Genomic DNA, 19,102 nt, shown 5'->3' with positions numbered 1-19,102 from the left:
TTCTGGCCCTCATAATATCCATTTTCTTCAGAAAGGCAGGTAGAAACATACTGAAAATTTACTAGATTGGAAAACTGATCACAAGGGAGGCTTTTCCAGCATAGCCAGGCCTAAGTCTTCTTGTCATTAAGTCTTACGTGGGAAAATGCCCCAGATTTTAACTGCAACAAGGGGAAAAATAAGGCTTTTAAAAATTCATTCAAGCACACCAGTGTTTCATTATACCCTTTGTAGAGCAGATGGCAAGATGAGGGTATATCCCCTGGGCCTGCTTCAGGGAGCGAACACAAATGTTCTTCTCACTACAAACCTCAGATGATGTTGGTGTCATCATTTCACTTGGGGATTTGGGTCAAAAGGCTTTACACTCAAATCTGGTTTTTATATAGTACAAGTGCACCCAGACTAGACCCTAACAGATAAGCAGCAGGGAGGCTAGTACACAGCACAGAGCCCTCTTAGGTACTTCCAGGTCGCTGATTTACATTGCTGTATTTACAGACTGAATCTTTCTAATCCAATTAAAATCTCATCCAAGCTGTCAATACAGATGTAGCCTGTTTTATTTTGGTGTCTCATAGAACATGCATTAATCTGGACCTGTGGACAAACTGGCCCTTCTAGGCAAATTCTGCATTCTGCCAGCCCCATTTTGAGCCCAGGTTCTCTTACTCATAAAGCCCTTACTGCTGTCATGTTACCTGCCTACCCAGGAACTCCTATGGACATGCATCACCATCCTATCTGAGTGCTTTATAAAAATGTGTGATATATACCATTAACCTTCTGAAAAATAGCACTTTTCTCTCCCGGCTCACTTCTCATGTAATGATAGCTAGGATACTATCACTAAATATAAGAACATGAGTATGATCTATTTTCACTTCATTGGCTTCGTTTGTTTGAAATGTGTATGCCAGTTACAGGCTGTCAGCACATTTAATAAGTTATAGCATAGACCAACAACTCACATACTTCTGGGGCCAAAAATTTTTACAGATCATCACGTATACTTGTCATTAAATTTTGCACTGAAAACATTATAAATTATACTGTTTAATCAACTTCCATAAGGCAGCTGTGAGCTGTTTTGCCACAAGCACATGAAACACCGGTATTTGCCAGGCATAAACCAAAAAGCTAAAAGCACCCTTAATACCACCACAAACTCTCAAACCCCTCATAGAAACTGATACCCTTCTCAGTAAGCAAAAGCCCAGCAGCAACTAAAATAGGTCTTTCACTATGACCTGAAGGTAAACAAGTTCAAGTTTTAGCAAGCCAAGTTCAGGAGCAAAGCACATCTGCTGGTGACATCTTCAGGAAGGCTGGATTGAATGCTTCAGTGAATCTTAGTATTGAAGTGAGGTAAACTTTGATACAGCAATTAAAGCTTTGCATGTGAAAACCAATACTTAAGCAGCATCCAGAAATAAACTAACAGCAGACCAGATTACAGATTACGCTCTTACTCATGAGAGATCCTTGTCACCAAGCAGAATTCTCCAAAGTCAGTCACCTGCACTTTCTGAGAGGAAGTAGTCTCACATAAAAGGTGAACTGACTTAAATATAGACCACGACTTTGTGAGATATGTCCATAAGAGGACATTCCTCATTCGCCACTTAGAAGCAAGTAGACACTTTCCTGCTGCACATCCTATTCTTCCTGAAATCGCTGCAAGACCTATTGACTCCTTCCCACACCCCTGCCATAGCATACTGCAAATGCTAGAAAATTATCATGGGTGCTAAGGAAGGTGGAAACAGTCAATGGAAAAGAAATCCATACCAATTTACTATGTACACAGAAAGCAACTTTGCCTGAGGAAGTCCTTCAGCTGAAAATTGTTAGAGGGTTGGAGAGTATCCTGGAAAAGACCACCCTATGGCCACATCTTTTACTCTTCCCTAGGCATCTGCTTTGGGCCTTATCTTGAAATAGGAGCCTGGGCTAGGTTGTCAGACCTAGCTGTCCCTATGTTCAGTATGACATACTGTAGTTGCCCACATGGTAACCTCCACTTGCACAGCCAAATTATACGGTTATTTCCATTGCCTTAGCATTCCGAAGCCGTGGTAATGGACAAGAACTTACTGGGCTAATGTTATAGGTGTCATGTAGAAAGATTACTGGCAAATTCCTCTAATTCTGAAATCCAATATTTTCTGTTCTATTTCTCATCTCAGTAGCACCGCTGAGGCATATATACACTTACAGATACCACGCTTTACATAACCTCCGATCTCAGAATGGTAATGAGATAGCTAATCAACTGCATCAAATGAGCATCATCTTTATGATGCAGATTGCAAAACACCACTGTCCTATGACCTCTGCCTATGTTTTGCATGCGGGCTGAACAAGAGGGCAAAGACAGCAAAGCAATTCGATGCCACGCATGAATAGCAAGTGCCTGCTACTGGAATCTGCAACATTTACCACAAAAGCAAACGACAAAGTTCATGTGAAATAACAGCTTCCCATCCTGTTTATGTCTGTTGCTGCAACAGTACTATTTCATGGTTCAAAGGCACCTGACTGATGAAATATAATTAGCATGGTCACCTGATTCTTATACCTCACCAGCATTATGTTACCAATCAACTGAACTGTATAGTCCTTATTTTATAGACTCGCAAACCTTAAGATTTTCCACTGTACTATATTATATAGCAGATTCTATCCCAAAATTGTTAACAAGAAATTAACTGTCAGGGATTTGTCCTCTAGAGAACTTAGGAGGTTCCTTCTAATATGCCCAGTCCTACTCCTGGAGAACTGCATAGTGCTGAGGGAATAAATAAGCATATTTAAGCATTTTTCTGTGCTTATACCCAGTGCCACTGTCATCCATCCTTTCATTTGTCACCTTTCTCCCACCAAAAAAATTTGGTCATAAAAGAACGGGGGGGGGAAAGAAAAAGCTTCAACAGAAGTTTTTTTCTATCCCTAATAAGTCCTGTAAGTCCCTTTAGTCCTCCTTTGAAGGAAGGAGTTCATCCATGCCCCGAAATATATCAATCTGCCAGCAGAAACTTACCACAAGTTCGGAGAATCTGGCATTGAGCTCTTCTGCTGGTGGGATTGGGACAGAAAACTCAAGGAATTGGAGGGGGTTATTGTCCTTGAGGTTGATTTCAGGGAGGTCACTACCCCCAAAACAACAAAGAAACCCCAACGCATGACGATTCCTCTTCCGGGGTGCCATGATCATGGTGTATGATGCTATCTTCTGATCATGTTCTGCAGGAAGAAAAAAAAGACAAAACCAACAGACATTAAATGATAAACAAAACAATATTGGATCTGTGCAACTCCCTGCAGTTACAATGGTTATCACTGGTGTAACAGCTGGAAGAGGACAGAAGGATCTGAGGCACAAAAGAGCAAAATAAACATGCAAGCTAGGCAAGGTATATAAGCTTTAATGTGGTATTAACATGCTCTTGTATGACAGTGTAGAATCAATTCTCCCAAAGTTTCTGAAAAGGTTTTACAAACCCAGTGTGGGATTTCTCAGCAGGTAGATTTATCAGTAGTGCTCAGCAGCCAAGGCTGAAAGCTACTGCTGAATGTCGCTGTTGGCCTTTCTCTCACTACTATGGTAAAGGAGCCAAAGTATCAGAAGCAAAAAGCATATACTGGAGAATTTACCCAGAATAAATGGAAGAATCCTATAAAGGTATCCCATTCAATCAAAATAAAATGAACAATGAAACAATGAACTCGTCCCTTTATGGCCCGGACTATCACAGTAGGACCATTTTGTCTATCCCATTTTCAAACACATATAACTAGTTTGGGCTGCTTTATGTATTCAGGGGAGAAACTGCACAGTGCTAATGCATGCTTTCAGATTTACATTCAAGCAGCCAGATCCCATCTTGACAGGACCCAGGCTTGAGGGGCTTTGGTATCAGGAGTATAAAGGGAGGCAAAAGAAGGCCTGAAAGAGGAGCTGGGAAGTGACTGATTTCACCACACAACACCGTTTGTGAGTGGCCCATCCAAACAGGAAGCCTCCTGCCAGCAGTTTGAAAGGAGGGATCTGTGCAGTCCACAGAGAGCAGCATATTTTGCCCTTTTAAGGGACTTGTTGTTTGACAGCTAAGGGGCTTATTTGTGTTATATTTTTTAAGGACTTCACTTTTTCACTTAATCTGCAGAATAAGCCATATCCTTAGAGAGCAAATAATTAAAGCCTGTTGTGGAGCTCAGCTCCCTGGGCACAGGAGCAGGGAGGGAGGTGGCAGGTGAAGCGAACTGCTGGATGCTGTATCAGCAGCAACACAGCTGAGTTTTGTCATCAGAGCAGCTGTTGCCCTAACCTGCCCCACAATGCTTTGGTCTGTTTGCTTGCCAGAACAAGGCTGCTTTGAGCTCTTACAGAGACTAAGTAGCTGTGCTAGGAAAGGCACCTTTAGGACAGCAGTTGCATAGTGGGACTTAACATACTGCACAGAGCCAGAAGCTCTCCAGGGACTTTTTGTGTAGAAATTGGCATGCTCGCTTAAGAAAAAAAGTAAGCAACAAACAACAACAAAAACCCCAAACCTCCACCCTTGTGGCACTATGTGCTTGGCAGGAATCACCTGCCCTACTTTATGCTGGGATTACTTTATCTAGCACCTTCTCTTATGCGCTGGAGGGGCGTCAGCTGCAACTGTCATGCAGCTGAAAGGAAAGTGAGCTGGTACCAAGCTCTGTCTTCCAGCATGCCCACTTCCCTTTGCTCTCCATGCCAGCTCCACAAGAGGTGGTATGTTGCAGCAGGACTGACTAGGGCAGAGTGACGCTGGCTTACAAAAGCACATTTATAAGAACATTGGATTCTCACTAGGAGATGCCAAAGGTCAACTTAACCCTGGAACTGGTCTCTGACAGTCATTCAGTCAGAAAACAAAAATGGCCTCAAATCTAGTACAATGATGTGCAGGGCAACTTCTGTTTCCTCTCAGTGGTGTTGGCTTAAGAGATTTAGTTCTTAAAAGATTTTACAAGACAGCCCCAGGAGAAGTTGAGCTTGTCCATCACAGACCATCTTCTCAGGGACTACTCTGAGTGTAATGTCCTTTACGGTAATCTGGTCATGGATGGGGTTAGGACCCTTTTGTTTGAAAAAACTTTGTTTTCAGAGGAACTCAAATCAATGAGGCAAACATGGTTTACATACAGTATAACTACATTTGCATCAATTCAGTTGTAAGCAAGTTCTGGCCTGCTGTCTAGAGGCTTCCTCACCAACTACCAAAGGACCAGCATTCTCTGGGGCATAGGCAATGAATCCTCCCCAGAAAAACTGGCTGAGACATTGAACTGTTAGGACCATAACATCTTCCTTTATGAGCTCAGGTCAAGACTTTAGCGAGCACTCCTCTATAAGAGGTACCTTACCAGGAAATGAGTACTATGTGAATGGATATGAAGGCCAACAGTTTTCTACAGGGCAAGTACTGCCCTGGTCAGGGCACCACAGGTTGTCCTGCACTGAAGTTTCAGCACTCAGCTTTCATCTTAGGCAGGTTCACCTAAGAGGTGAACATTCTGCAGGCCTTCTTCACCCATAATGCTGAAAAATACACAAGCTAGGTCTTGTACCTGTGGTGTTTTTTCAAAATTGGCATCTGTTCCTTGGGATCCATGCTTGACAAACTCAGCAAAGCTACTTAGCATTTACTACTCTGCAAAAGCACGCAGAGCTCACATGAACGGTAAACTTGTATTGCCTCACTTTCATAAAGCAGCATTCCATTGCACAACTCATACTCTTAATGCTGGCATTTTCCAGGCCTATCTATAAGAAGCATGTGGGAAATTCATACTGACACAGAGGGGTAAAATGGTACTTTTGTATTGCTACAACACTGTAACTGTAGATAGGTGACATGTCTAGATACTTTTAAAACAAGAATAATTGAGGACTGCTAAAATCCAGCACAGGTCTTTTAGAACGGAATCATGAATGAATGAATGAATTATATTTCTAAATGGGAGCACTGTCTTTCTAAAGATTAAGCCTGCCAGTCACAGGATGCTGAGGGGCATTTACTTAAGTTGCATTGTTCATGCTATTTAAGAACTAATTACAACTCCTTGATCTCTGTTGGTGAACACAGTTTTAAACAAAATAAACATTTTCTAATAGGGTCCAAATTAATAATCTTTTCCTTTTCTTTCCCTCTCTCTTGCCTTTTCTTTGACAAGAACCAAATCTGGGATTCTTGTGCTTCCAAAGGATGGGCAGGGGAAAGCGGGGGAAGCAACAAAAAATAATTAAGAAGAGAACATCTTTCATTTTTTCTGAGGGGTAACTGATAACAAAGCTGTCATAAAATTTTACGGAAATAACAAAAGGTGGGGGGTTTATTGTAATAGAAGCCCTATTGCCTTTGAACCTCTCGTAAGTAAAGTGACTGTAAGAATGAAACACATACAATTATCTATTTCTATATATACCTCCAGTGAGAATCAATGGGAAATCTCTCTCTGGAGAGAATCCCACTATTACACATAACTCCCTCCCACAGCTCTCCTCAGTTGTACTGTTTTACCCTTTTGCACAACACAAACAAGTTGCTGTCATTTCAACAGCTAACCGCACACCCGCTCCTCATAGCAATCCCCCTTCTGCTTCCCAGCCCCATCTGTGGTTCGGCTCAGGTCAGGAGTCACAGCCTGGAACTTTGCCCAAGGTCTAATTATAACTATGTCCTCTTCCTCTGACAGGGCGTACGTGTTCATTTCTAAACCATTTGGCCCAGTGACCAAACATAATTAAGCTAATGAAATTTTTCCAAGTCTTATCAGAAGGTTTAGCCGCATTGGAGGGATCCATGCTAACTGCACACAAGGATCCTCTTTCAATTGCAGGTTCAAAACCCAGTCTCACTCTTATCTTCATTGTCATCTGAGAAATTATAATTTTCTTGCAAATAGATCCTAAATAAGCAACGTTCCACAAACAGTAAGACACCTGCAACAACTGCTGTGCCAGCAGCTCTCCTGTGCAAGACAGCTTATTATCGTAGTCTTTACCTCACAGTCCCGTCCTTCACCACAGCGAACAGCGAGAGCACAACTATAACTAGAGAACATTACTTTTGTATCATCACCTGTAGAAAAACAGAAGGGCAGGACTCTGTGTGTTAACTAAACACACGCAGTCCTGTAAAACCAGTTTGCAACATAAGGAAGCATTAACGGAAAACACTGGTGCGCTCACTTCCAGAGCTTAACCTCCACTGACCATCAACAGACACACAACGTCAGTGAATGTAGCCACAGCTCTTACCTGAGTGGGAAGCATGGGACTAAATGTACGATGCAGAATCATTGTCCACATTGGTTTATGCTAACAGGAGAGCTAACAAAGTAAATCACTTGCATTTCCCCGTAAATCTGTATTTTTCTCTATGCCAGGATGAAACATAGCAATGTGACGTATTATCACAGAAGTAGAAAGAAACCTGAATTTGGACTCCCCCCTAACCCCCCACCCCCCACCCCCCCAAATCCAAGTTAAATCTCTAAGTTATTCAACTATTAAATAATAAACCACCAGAGCTTCATGGTATGACAATAGCTACCTTCATTGTTGCTTACTGATGATGAAATGGGGAAAACAAGCACCATGCTTAAAATTGTCAAAATATATATGTTCGTTAAAGCTATAGAGCTCCATACTGATCCTATGCTCAGCTCCCTGGACCACATTGCTTCTCCAGCACACAGATGGTGAAACTATGAGCTTCATAGCATGTTCTAATTTCCATGGGAATTTTCCATGTATGTTACATATAACGTGACAGATGTCAGATGCAATATAAGGCAATTGCAGCATGGGGCATGTGGACAGGGGACAAGCAAGCAATCCAATTGTTGCAGCTGCAGTAGTAACCCAACTCCTTTGGTTTGGATTTGTCACCATACCAAGGAGCTTCCTTGTCTCCAGGGCACAAAGCAGCAACAAAATAACCAACTATTTAAAATCCACAAAGTTAAAACCTTTATTTCAGGAAGGAGGGTAGTCCTCCCTGAAGAGTGCACCTGCCTGCTTACTGTGTTGGACCTGAAGGCATCAGATCCATCAACTGATCAAAGGAAAGAAATTCCTGGAAAATGACTGGGGCCTTGTGCAGCGACAGCTATGCAGTTCCGGTGAGCCACGGCCCACACTTAACAGTTCCACCAGAGGAGAGAGCTTATTTCAAAACACACTGTACGTTTTGAGTCCTGTTCAGAGATTTGCCCTCCCACAACACATCAAAACAAGGCTGCAGATCTCAGCGTGGTATAAGGACTTCGCAAGCTAGCCCAGGCACTCAGCACCAGTCTGGTTTACACACCATCCCATCAAAACTGAGATGGTTGAGAGTTTCAAAGTTTTCCACAGACCTAAAGATTGTCTCCTGCTATATACATAGTACTATATATTATTAATACTTTATTTAATTCTAAAATTTTATTAATTTATTTGCCTGGGAAATATGTCCTGAGATAAGAGAAAAGGCAAGGGCTATTTGAAGACCGTCAGGTGTAACTATACCCATGAACCTACTTAATGCAATGTGTCTGTCAAAAATCTGCTTATTTTTAATACTTTAAGGATGTGCTGGATGACTAATGACCACTAAAGTTAGCCTGCTAATGCCCACAAATCCAACACCTCTCACCTGTTAACAGCTTATCAACACCAAATAAAAAGCTAAAGAACTGACAGGCCTTTCCCTTCTGAAAGATTCATTTGCAACACTTTCTTTACCTGGGAATGAGGGGAAAAAAACTACAAAAAAAGCCCCAAACAAAAACAAACAAATAAACAAAACAAAAAAAAACCCAAAACCCCAAAGAAAACAGGAAAAGAGATACCAGCAGGCTCCCAATCCATTTATCTACCTAAATTGTATTCATAGAAAAATAATTTTTAAAGAACAGTTAAATCAAGATTCAAAATACAAAGAGGAGAGAACAGTAAAGCAGTTAGAATCAGTATAATAAATCCAGAGAGTAATAATTTGTTATTTCTTTACACCTTTTTTTCCATGTTTTAATCAAGACTAATAACCTTCTATACCTGAGCTGACTGAACAATCCATTCATTTTTTTACCTGCTAAGAAATTATTTTATTTTCACAAATGTATTAGTTTACTATAACTCTGATTCCACAGAAAAATTTGCAGGATCAAAACTAATCTGTCCTAGACACCAAAAGCTGAGTCTTAATTATAATCTTGCATCTTATTTAGATGCAAGTAAATCTACACATCTTTAACATTTCTGAATGGCAATGTGACCACTGCAGCTTACACTGCAAACAAAACAAGTAAAATTCACAACTTTAGTGTTTATCCAGAATACTTACGTCCTCAAGCTCCTCAGTGTCTAAGGATACAATATATTTAGCTAAGATGGGAGGCAGAGATGCCCTATTAAACAGCAACTTTGGAGGCAGTAATACATTTTGCTTGGTGGTTGTTGTACCACAGGTTCCTGTCCTAATTTATCAATTCCACATTTAGGCAAACTTGCCAACAATTCAAAACACCATGGCAGTGGATCCAACAGGATTGCATATCCCCTAAATATAAGTAACTTCTCTGGTTTGAGTGCAGTAGTCTGGAGTCCCATCTTTCTTTCCTTGCCCCCTCCCTGTTATTATCTTTAAGCTTTCTAAAGTTGCAGCACTGCAGACTCAGTAACATCGGTACCCTCCACCTCCTTCCCAATCAGAAAGTGTGGACTCTTGCTAAGATTAATTTTCCTGTCTTCCTCACCATGAGCCACATTTGTTCTATTCATATACCTCAGTAAAGACCACGCCATTCCCTTCTATTAAAAAAAAAAAAAAACCAAACAAAACCAACAAAACACCCAACCCCAAAAAAGCATGCTTTTCCTTCAGCCAGGGAAGAACTACACTTTCCAGCTCTAACTTTTATTCTCTGCTGGTTTTTCCACTATTCCGTTGTAATATCCTCACTATGTTTCATGACAACATGACAGCTCTTAGGCTTGGAATGGATTCTCGTAACCACTGCCTACACATCAAACTGCAAAACTCCTCTCTTTATTTAAACAGATAGTAAAGAAGTCTCCTGCTGAAGAAATTAATGTGTTATGGCCTAGACAAGTGGTCTGTGCAGTGGGTGGGGAACTGGCTGACAGGCCGCACCCAGAGGGTGGTGGTAAATAGCTCCTTTTCCAAGTGGCAACCTGTCACTAGTGGAGTCCCCCAGGGATCGATATTGGGCCCAATGGTATTAAATATCTTCATAAGTGATCTGGGTAACGGCATCAAGTGTAGCCTGATGAAGTTTGCAGATGACACCAAATTGAGTGGGGAAGTAGACACTCCAGAAGGGAGAGCTGCTCTGCAGGGAGATCTGGATAGGCTGGAGGAGTGGGCCAGCAAGAACCTTATGAAGTTCAACAAGGACAAGTGTAAGGTCATGCACCTGGGAAAACATAATCCAGGAGTGCAGCACAGACTGGGATCCACCTGGCTGGAGAGCAGCTCTGTGGAAAGGGACCTGGGGTTCCTGGTGGACAGAAAGCTCAACATGAGCGAACAGTGTGCTGCTGCGGCCAAGAAGGCCAACAGGATGCTGGGTTGCATCAAAAAGGGCATCACCAGCAGAGAGAAAGAAGTCATTATCCCACTCTACTCAGTGCTTGTCAGTCCACACCTGGAGTACTGGGTACAGTTCTAGTCCCCGCTCTACAAAAAGGATATGGACAGGCTGGAAGGGGTCCAGGGAAGAGCCACCAAGACAATCAAAGGACTGGGAAGCCTGCCATATGAGGATAGGCTGGGAGAGCTGGGTTTGTTCAGCCTTGAGAAAAGGAGGCTTAGAGGGTGATCTCATCACCGTGTACCAGGACTTAAGGGGTAGCTACAAAGAAGATGGAGATTCCTTTTTACACAGAGTCACATGGAGAGGACATGGGGGAATGGACAGAAGTTGCTCTTGGGGAGATTCCAATTGGACATGAGAGGAAAATTCTTCACAGTGAGGACAGTCAACCATTGGAATAATCTCCCCAGGGAAGTGGTTGACTCGGCCACGTTGGACACTTTTAAGAGTCGTCTGGACAGGGAGCTGGGCCACCTTGTCTAGACCGTGCTCTTCCCAGAAAGGTTGGACTAGATGATCCCTGAGGTCCCTTCCAACCTGGGATTCTGGGATTCTGTGAAAAAAAAAACCAAACGAACTCTGAAGAGACACCTACTGCTGCAAAGCCTGCACCACATTTTGTGTATGTTTTATTTCTGTTGCATTATACTCCACCAGTGCGTTTTATTTTTGTTGTATCATACTGCATCATCCCAGCTGTGGCACTGAGGTTGTAGGTTCTCCACAGTCCTACTTACCTGCTTAAATCAGTTAATGTACAGTGCCAAGTAGACTTATGGTACTATAAAAATAGTAATAAAAAACAGTAGGTCAGCAAAAAGTAATCACCCAGCTGAAATCTGGCCAGGACATGATGGTTCACACCCCAGTAATGATGCTGCCGTAGAGGCAGCATTTAGCTGTGTCCACAAATCCAGTGTGGATAAACTTATGCTTTATGAAATAATGGAATTTATGCAATGATTTCCCCTACCACAGCGTTAGCTTCACTAGATGGGTTGGTTTGTTATGTCATTGTTCTTCTTCAAATCACCGTGATTGTAAGAGCCTGTGGGAAATATGCTACATAAAAGCAAACATGGGGAAAGAATCCCATAAACCCCACAGATGCCACCCCAGGACCCAGTCATAACTGAGGATAAGACTATCCAGCAGTAAGTCTTTTCAAACACTCTCTATGATCCCCAGATTTTACTCTTGAAAGAATTCAGGTGCTAAAAATGTTATTTTTAGGACTTGCCAAAAATCTCAGGTCCATGAATTCAGGACAAGACTACAGTCCAGGCTGTGTCTGTGCTACCCAACAGAGCAGGTCTGAACTGCCTTTTCTGTAAGCTATGGTTCTAGACAGCAGAGGCCAGGTTAGCCTCTACATTCTTTTGGTGGTGGGTACAACACTGATGCAGTTTCACAGAAGAGAGCGCCTTGGAAGCTGGAGTGTGAGATGAAGCCTTTATTCGGTATAAGAATTCATAGACTGAAGATGAAATAGATCATGGAAACATCAGTCAAGCATACATACACATTGACAGCCATAATCGGCACATTGCCCCTTCAGTTCCAATGCAGAAGACTATTTTCTGGTACAGAAGGATAAAGTCCCATGTCTTTTACAGGTCTTATGGTATGAAACGCCTTTTTTGTCATTGGTTTTAAACTGTCCCTAATCAGTAATGTCTAATAGTTCTATCCATAAGGCCAGCTCCCAAGGATGAGACATCACCTCAAGAAAGAAGTCAAAGATAGAGTGATCTGGAGAACAAGCCGTCCCACTCATTCCTCTACACCAAAACACCAGGAACACTGGTATGGCAGATTAGTACTAAAGCTTGGTCTAGGGACTTGAAATCTGTGCAATATTTCTATTGGGAAGAGTAGAGCTTAGTTACAAGTGATGTCAATCCTGAGTTTCCCAGTAGCACTAAGAACTGCCACCTTCAGAAGAATGAACACACAAAACCGCATTACTAAAAGCGTCCCTGTCTTGCTTGAGTCATTGTAATTTTTCCATTCTGTCATGGCCCAATTATTTCCAGACATGATGTAACTATTTTGCCAGGGGATTTGGGAGTCAAAGTGTTGCTGATGTTGTCATCATCATCCTGGGTGCCTGAATTTTCCAGACAAAATAAGCAGCTGAGGGCATTAGAGTGCCTCTGCTGAGAGACAAATAATCTGTAAGAACTGCCAGTGTTGTCCAATAAAAACAAACAAACAGTAAAGGTCCAGTTACATCTTCCCGAACTCCAGCTCATTTCCATGTGAAATGCTGTTTTCTTATTTAAACAATTAGTAGAAGAATGTTTCATCTGTGGTCCAATGTCATCTCAGCAGACAAAAATTGATTTCCATTCTAACACCGGGTTCAGGGCCACTACAGGACATTAAAGCTCAGCTTGACTGGAAATATGCTTTATTTATAACCACGAGGAACTAGCCACAGATGTAGGTCTACAAGTGCTGTCTTTGCTATTGACAGGCAAATCAATTACCTGCACTGCTAAAATTTTCGCAAAGTTCTCTCACTGGAAAAAGCAACTCAGTCTTTATAGCAAATGGGTATAACTGGTGAAAAACCTGACACGGACAACATTTGGTCTTTTACATGTTTTTCATGGATGGCACTGATTCTCTTCAAAACTAGTGTTCATCAATGCCACCTGGGAAAGCCAGGTTCCAGGCTGCATATCTGCCACATTCCTACTTAGTGCCCCAGCCAAAGTACAGTATATTTCTACATGTCACTGCAAACCTGTAAATAATAAAAATGGTGGTCCTCACCTCAGTTTCATATACTGAAAAGCCACTGATGAAGACAATAGTTAACAGGCTTCTTTAGTGATACACTAAATGGAAGAAACAGTCAATAGATGCATAACAAAGGGAACAGGTCTTGGGATCTTGATGCTGTCTCCATCTTAGAGATGGTTTCCACAGGCCAAGGCACAGACAGAGTCAAGGTGTCATTGATTTTATATACCCATTTTTTTAAGCTACCCAGGTTCCTGTGTTGTCAATTTGGCACCAACAATAAATTCACTCTAGAAAATAAAGCTAAGAAAAGGTCATATGTGGCATTTTACTCTAGCATTTTTATTTTTGTTCAACATTCTGACAAGGATACTCTGGGTTCGATGCCCTGAAACCTCATTACGCAAGTAGGTTTGAACTCCAAGCCAGAAGCTTGGTGAAATTGTTGAACTTTTACCCTAATGTGTCTTCAGGAAGAATGGATATTTGGAAAGAGTTCTGCTCAAGGATTTTGGGTTGTTTTCTGTGTGTATTTTTAAGTGGCATCCAGATAAAATATATTTTCTGGCTGCTGTAATATTTACAGGAGGAGACTACATCAACAGTGAAAGCTGGTTTCAGAGCCATGACTTACTGCTTTAGGTTTTGGGGCTGTTAAGTGTTTCATGACATTAGGGTGAACAAGGACTTATCTATACTTAGGTCAGATTCCACAGAGCTGATGCTCTGAGTGACACAAGTAGCGATCAATTATGAGGGTCTGAAAAGAAAGCGCTACCTAAAACCAGCCACCCTCCTTGCACAGTCACTGGGTGCTTTGGGCCAACAGCAGTATGTTGCAGAGAGTGCAGCAAAAAGAGGGTCAGGGAGAACCCCCCCTAAAATACACAAACATGAGGATCTTCTCTACGAAACAATGCATATCCACATGGACTAAAGCATATGGTACATGGGGGTGTGGTGCCTGTGCCAGTCACTACCAACTCTATTCTACTACCTTCTCTGGGCTGCCAATAGCAAATTCTAGTCTCCTGGATTCTCATGGCAAGAGGACATGTCCACATCCAGGCCCTTTACTGTACATGATTAAGAAAAGTCTAAGTACTGAAGTATATCTAGGGAAGATTTCCCAGAACTGTAACTGACCAACACAATGTTATCCCCCAAGGTTAGGTCATTTGCTTAAATGTATGCTCAGATACCCAAAGAAAATTGCAGAGAAGTTGCATACAGCGGATGTTTGGGTAGTCATCTCCGGACTTCTAAGTATCTACAGCAAGTCAACTGCCTGCCTGAAGGTACAGCAAGTTCTGTCAGCTTCTGAGCCCAAGCTACTTGCATCTAGTTGACAAAAATTTGAGCATATTCCACAGAAAAACAGACTGCAGAATAAAATTCCCTCAGCTCCCCAACACAGCTGCACACTACAGGGGAGGAAAAAAAAAAAAAAAACAACCAAAAAACCACCAAACCCACAAACGACAAAATAACCAACCCTGCTTCTAAACAGCCACTTGATTTGGGTACACAGTCCTTAGACATGTTTCAAAAAGAAGGCCCATTGTATACAAATAGAACAGAAGTCTACCCTCTATTAGAGAAGGAACATAATCTTTACCCCCTTAGGGCTGCAAACATTATGATATCCAGCGATGTATGTCTTTGCAGAACATGTACCAATATCACTGCTTGTCTCTAGTTCTGTACAGCACTGATTTATTTGATAGATTGTACAGGGTTTTATCCAAATCATGACCTGTTTGTTTTGTCTTACCCTTTGGAAGCGTATTTAAAACTTACTTAAATCATTAATTTTCTTGCATCTTATATCTTAAATTTATGGATGGAATACAGACAAATAAAGACAGTAAGCAGTCATACGTTGCCTCCTACAAGTAGTCCAGGTATTGACTCTGCTGCCCTACTCAGGCAGGGACAATTATAAGATAGATACAAATTATGAAAGAATATCTCCCACTGCAAAGACTGAAATTGCTATTAGCTCCATTTTCCACTGCTGTAGAAAAGACTCAGCCAACCAGTACCAAAATCTTTCCAGTAACAAGAAGTAGCAGCAGTATTTGACCCTCCCCCTGCCCAGAAACCCATTCGAACAAGGAATCACTCTCAATTTTCACACAACACTTTGCAGATACCTCCCAGCAAAATAACTAGGAACTGTAAAATATCAGAAGTTCTGAAACATCAAGACCAACTATGTATTTGGACTGGATAGCAAATCCAAGCAGAAATACATTATACGTAACCCAACAATTTGCATGCGAGCTGCCAGCCTATCACTAATTTTTAACTATTGGCTCTTGGGCCAGTAAATACGAGATGAAAATAACACTAACACTACTGAATTCCCATGTTACTCCTCTCCTACCCCTCCCGTAGTCATTCATATTACAAGCAAAGGGCCCACCACACTACAGTGGTGCCTGGCAATTCTTAAAACAGAGAAAATTGTAAAGAGTAGCGGCTACATCTCCAAATCTCTGAAAGAAGATAAACTGGCAGATGTATAATGCAAACACTGAGCCCACACCACTGAGATGCACTTCAGGGTGACCTCTCCCCTAGTGCTTGTTCTGTCCATGCCCTAACAGCAGTCAAACACAGTCTGTAAGAAGCAAGGTTACCGCCCAGAAAATGTTCTTAGTGTGGGGTTTACAGTGTTATCAGCTATTAATCACAAAAAGGTCCACTGGGATAACTCCAGAATTAAACACATTAAGCAATGCAAGCCTAGAGAGGGGAGTCAGTGTGGGAAGAAGTTTTAAGGAACGTTATTTTGTTTCCAAGAAAAAAAAAAGGTTCTTTAGACAGAAGCAAGTCCACAAGGTCTTAGAATATCCTGTTCATGCTGAGATTTCAAACACAGGCAAAAATTTTCTACATTTTTAAGAGGTCATGCATGATAAGGAAACAATTCATCTCCTACAGGGCCTACTAATAGCAACACTAACTCTCCTTAGGTCCCAGAGCACATTTCATATCCATTTTGATATTGCAGGACACATTTCCAGCATCTGCTGGAATACTCCTACAGTAAGAGTTTCTCTCCATTTAAATTTCAATAGTATGACTATGTGGCAAACTGTTCTCCATCATCAAATCCCAGCATGATGACCACCAAGTCACCTGTTTCCCAGAAAGCTGCTCATAGGAGAAGTGCTGTCCAAGGAAGTGGTTTTCACAGCACCTCAGAAACCCCTGTGCAAAAAAGAATGAGACATAGCATTGCCCAAATTAAAAAAAACACCACACAAACAAACAAAACAAAAACAAACAAACAAAAAAAGACTTTAGCACTGGGACTGGATTCACCCTGAGAAGAAGTTTTGTCTCCTTCATTTAATAGAGAGAAACCAACACTGACAATATCTTGGAAATGAGATCTCTCTGCCCCTTCTAACTAACCACTCAGGACCAAAAAAAGCATTTCTCTAAGTTGGAAGGAGTGTCTCTAAGGACCAAAATTTAAGCTTGAGTTACTAAATAACTGAATAGAGGAAAACCACTTATCGCAGGAAACAGAGCAAGGGGCAAAAGGAAAGATCAGTTTTCTAGTTGGAAGGATGCTGTGCTCTGTGGGAGTACTATAGCAAGTCTCATGCTGTGGAAGGACCTTGGTGTGGAGGTAATGCCAGTGGGTCAAGCAGCCAATAGTTCAGTCAAATAAATAAATTTATGCCTTTGTATTCAGTTATTTAAATATTTAGGCTGAGGTCACTCCAGAGAAAACCTTTTTCTTATCAGCAACTAAGGGTCTTATATTCTGTAAAAGTGAATTATTTCAGACCTTTGACAGGGAATCCCCCAAAAATCATATTTATGTAGGCAAAGTCATCAGGAAAAGAAAAAAAAAAGTGGGGGGGGCAGACAGGGAGAAGAAAAAAGGAGAAGCATTGTATTCTTCTCTTCAGAAATATATTGGAAGGTATAGTCAAAATTCTGTTCATCTTATCAAGGCATCAATTTCAGAATGAACATACTATTGGAATTAGATTATAGGACTTTACAAGAGCCTTTCTTTCCTCAGATGAGCGAACAACATACATTCCCCATATAGTTTTCTCTTCATGGGTATAACAAATTCCTATTAATTCTGATGGAAACACATAACATTGTAGAACAAGAGAGCGACTCTTCCAAACAGAATTCAGACTCAGTTCATTTCTAGTGAATGTCCCTCACTGGAATTGTCCCAGGTGGGCACCTGAGATCTTTTTTTGTAGTCCCCAAAATATTTCATTTGCTCCAAAGGCCTTTTGAACTGATTTTAGCAAAGTCAAAGGAGAGCATCCTAATCACCATTTCCTGACTCCTGGGGAATGTATTCTAAGGCATATATGAACTTCAGTAGGGGTCAGTATGAACACCTCTTTTTGACTTCATTCACTCATGCAATTTCTATCATTAAAAAAGGGAAAGAAAATCCGATGGTTCTTGGAGCAGAGTTGATGGAGAAACTTTTTTCTTTTAATAATTGGGATTTAAAATGAATAGTTAGATTGAAGATAAAACACCTTTTCATTTGGGCTTTAAAACTGTTTTCCTCTCTCCATTTCAAGAAGCGGGCAATGCAGTACAGCAGAAAGCTAAATCTAAATTGGAGGTAATACCTCACACTGGAACAAGAAAGCACACATGCACTTGGTTAGTGTTGCACAGACCTCCTGCCAGGCTGGATGTACTCAAAAAAAGGTTTTGTTTTCAACCTTAATCTTAACGCTGTGAAAGTGTCTGACTATAGATTCAGAAAACCAACATATGCCATATGTCAGTAGTAGTTTTATGCTTCAGCTTTTCTTCCACGCTTCCCCTTAAACCTTCTTTGCCCAGGAATACTCTTCCACGCTGCTTATAACAGCTCAATCAGCTTGCCTCAAATTAAGAAGAAAGTGAGGGCAGAGTCATCATTGCTTCTGACACCACTAAGGAGAAGCTGCTCTCAAGCTGTGCAGAAAGTCAAAGCTTCCCTTTCTCTCCATACCCTGAGCAGCCAGTACCAGAGTGCAGAATTGTACATCATGGACTGCACTGCAAAAACCTTCAGCTGTCTCCAACCTGTGCCTCCATCACCGCTGCCAGCAACGACCTACATGTAGTTTGCACACTGTTCCTCCTCACCCATAGATTTTCAATATGTCACAGAGCAGCAGCAGGTAAGTGGCACTCTCTCTGGAAAGGATAACTAACATAAGACGTACAGGAGCAAGTGACGTTAGATGCGGACTTTTCCCCCCCAGACTGAAGAACTTGTCAGGAAATGCCAGTGTTCTGCATGTCTCTTAGCTGGTTTCAAGGGAACATTTTATGTTCTTTTCTTACCTCTATTTGCAGATTCTCTTCACCAACTATAGCTTTGGAGCCCATCAAACCAAATGCTTCTCACCTGCCTACCACTTCTAAGACAACTGATATTCAGGAGCTGCTCAACAACCACATAAGCTGTTCAGCATGAGTCATCCACAAATAACATATGTACATTCATAACCCATGGCACTGTCATACAGTTATATGAAGAGTAAAACAATGTCCTGTTCTGCTGGTCGTTAAGCTTCCACAAGCAACTTATGAATAGACGGGTTAAAAATTAATAACATGTTTCGCTGGTAGATCATATACTTTAAGTTCAACTATTGAAATATGAGTCAAAATTCTAGCCTTCTTTCACTGCTTTGGTCATATATCCCTGGCTTTC

At 41.5% G+C, this 19,102-nt stretch overlaps 1 protein-coding gene across 4 annotated transcripts in view; it reads right to left on the bottom strand.

Annotated features, from left to right (window-relative positions):
- DAAM2 (dishevelled associated activator of morphogenesis 2) overlaps positions 1-19,102 on the bottom strand; it is a 214,309-nt gene that overhangs the window by 128,113 nt on the left and 67,094 nt on the right. For all 4 annotated transcript variants that reach the window (XM_064446028.1, XM_064446025.1, XM_064446027.1 and 1 more), the window contains one exon: positions 3,044-3,246. In XM_064446028.1, coding sequence (XP_064302098.1) covers positions 3,044-3,217 — 174 coding nt within the window. In that variant the 5' untranslated portion in view covers positions 3,218-3,246. The remainder of the gene's footprint in view (positions 1-3,043; positions 3,247-19,102) is intronic.

The sequence above is a fragment of the Phalacrocorax carbo genome, chromosome 3, assembly GCF_963921805.1.
Source record: "Phalacrocorax carbo chromosome 3, bPhaCar2.1, whole genome shotgun sequence".
NCBI lineage: Eukaryota > Metazoa > Chordata > Aves > Suliformes > Phalacrocoracidae > Phalacrocorax > Phalacrocorax carbo.
The sequence above is the reverse complement of the archived record's forward strand: the minus strand, read 5'-3'. Positions and strand labels throughout refer to the sequence as shown.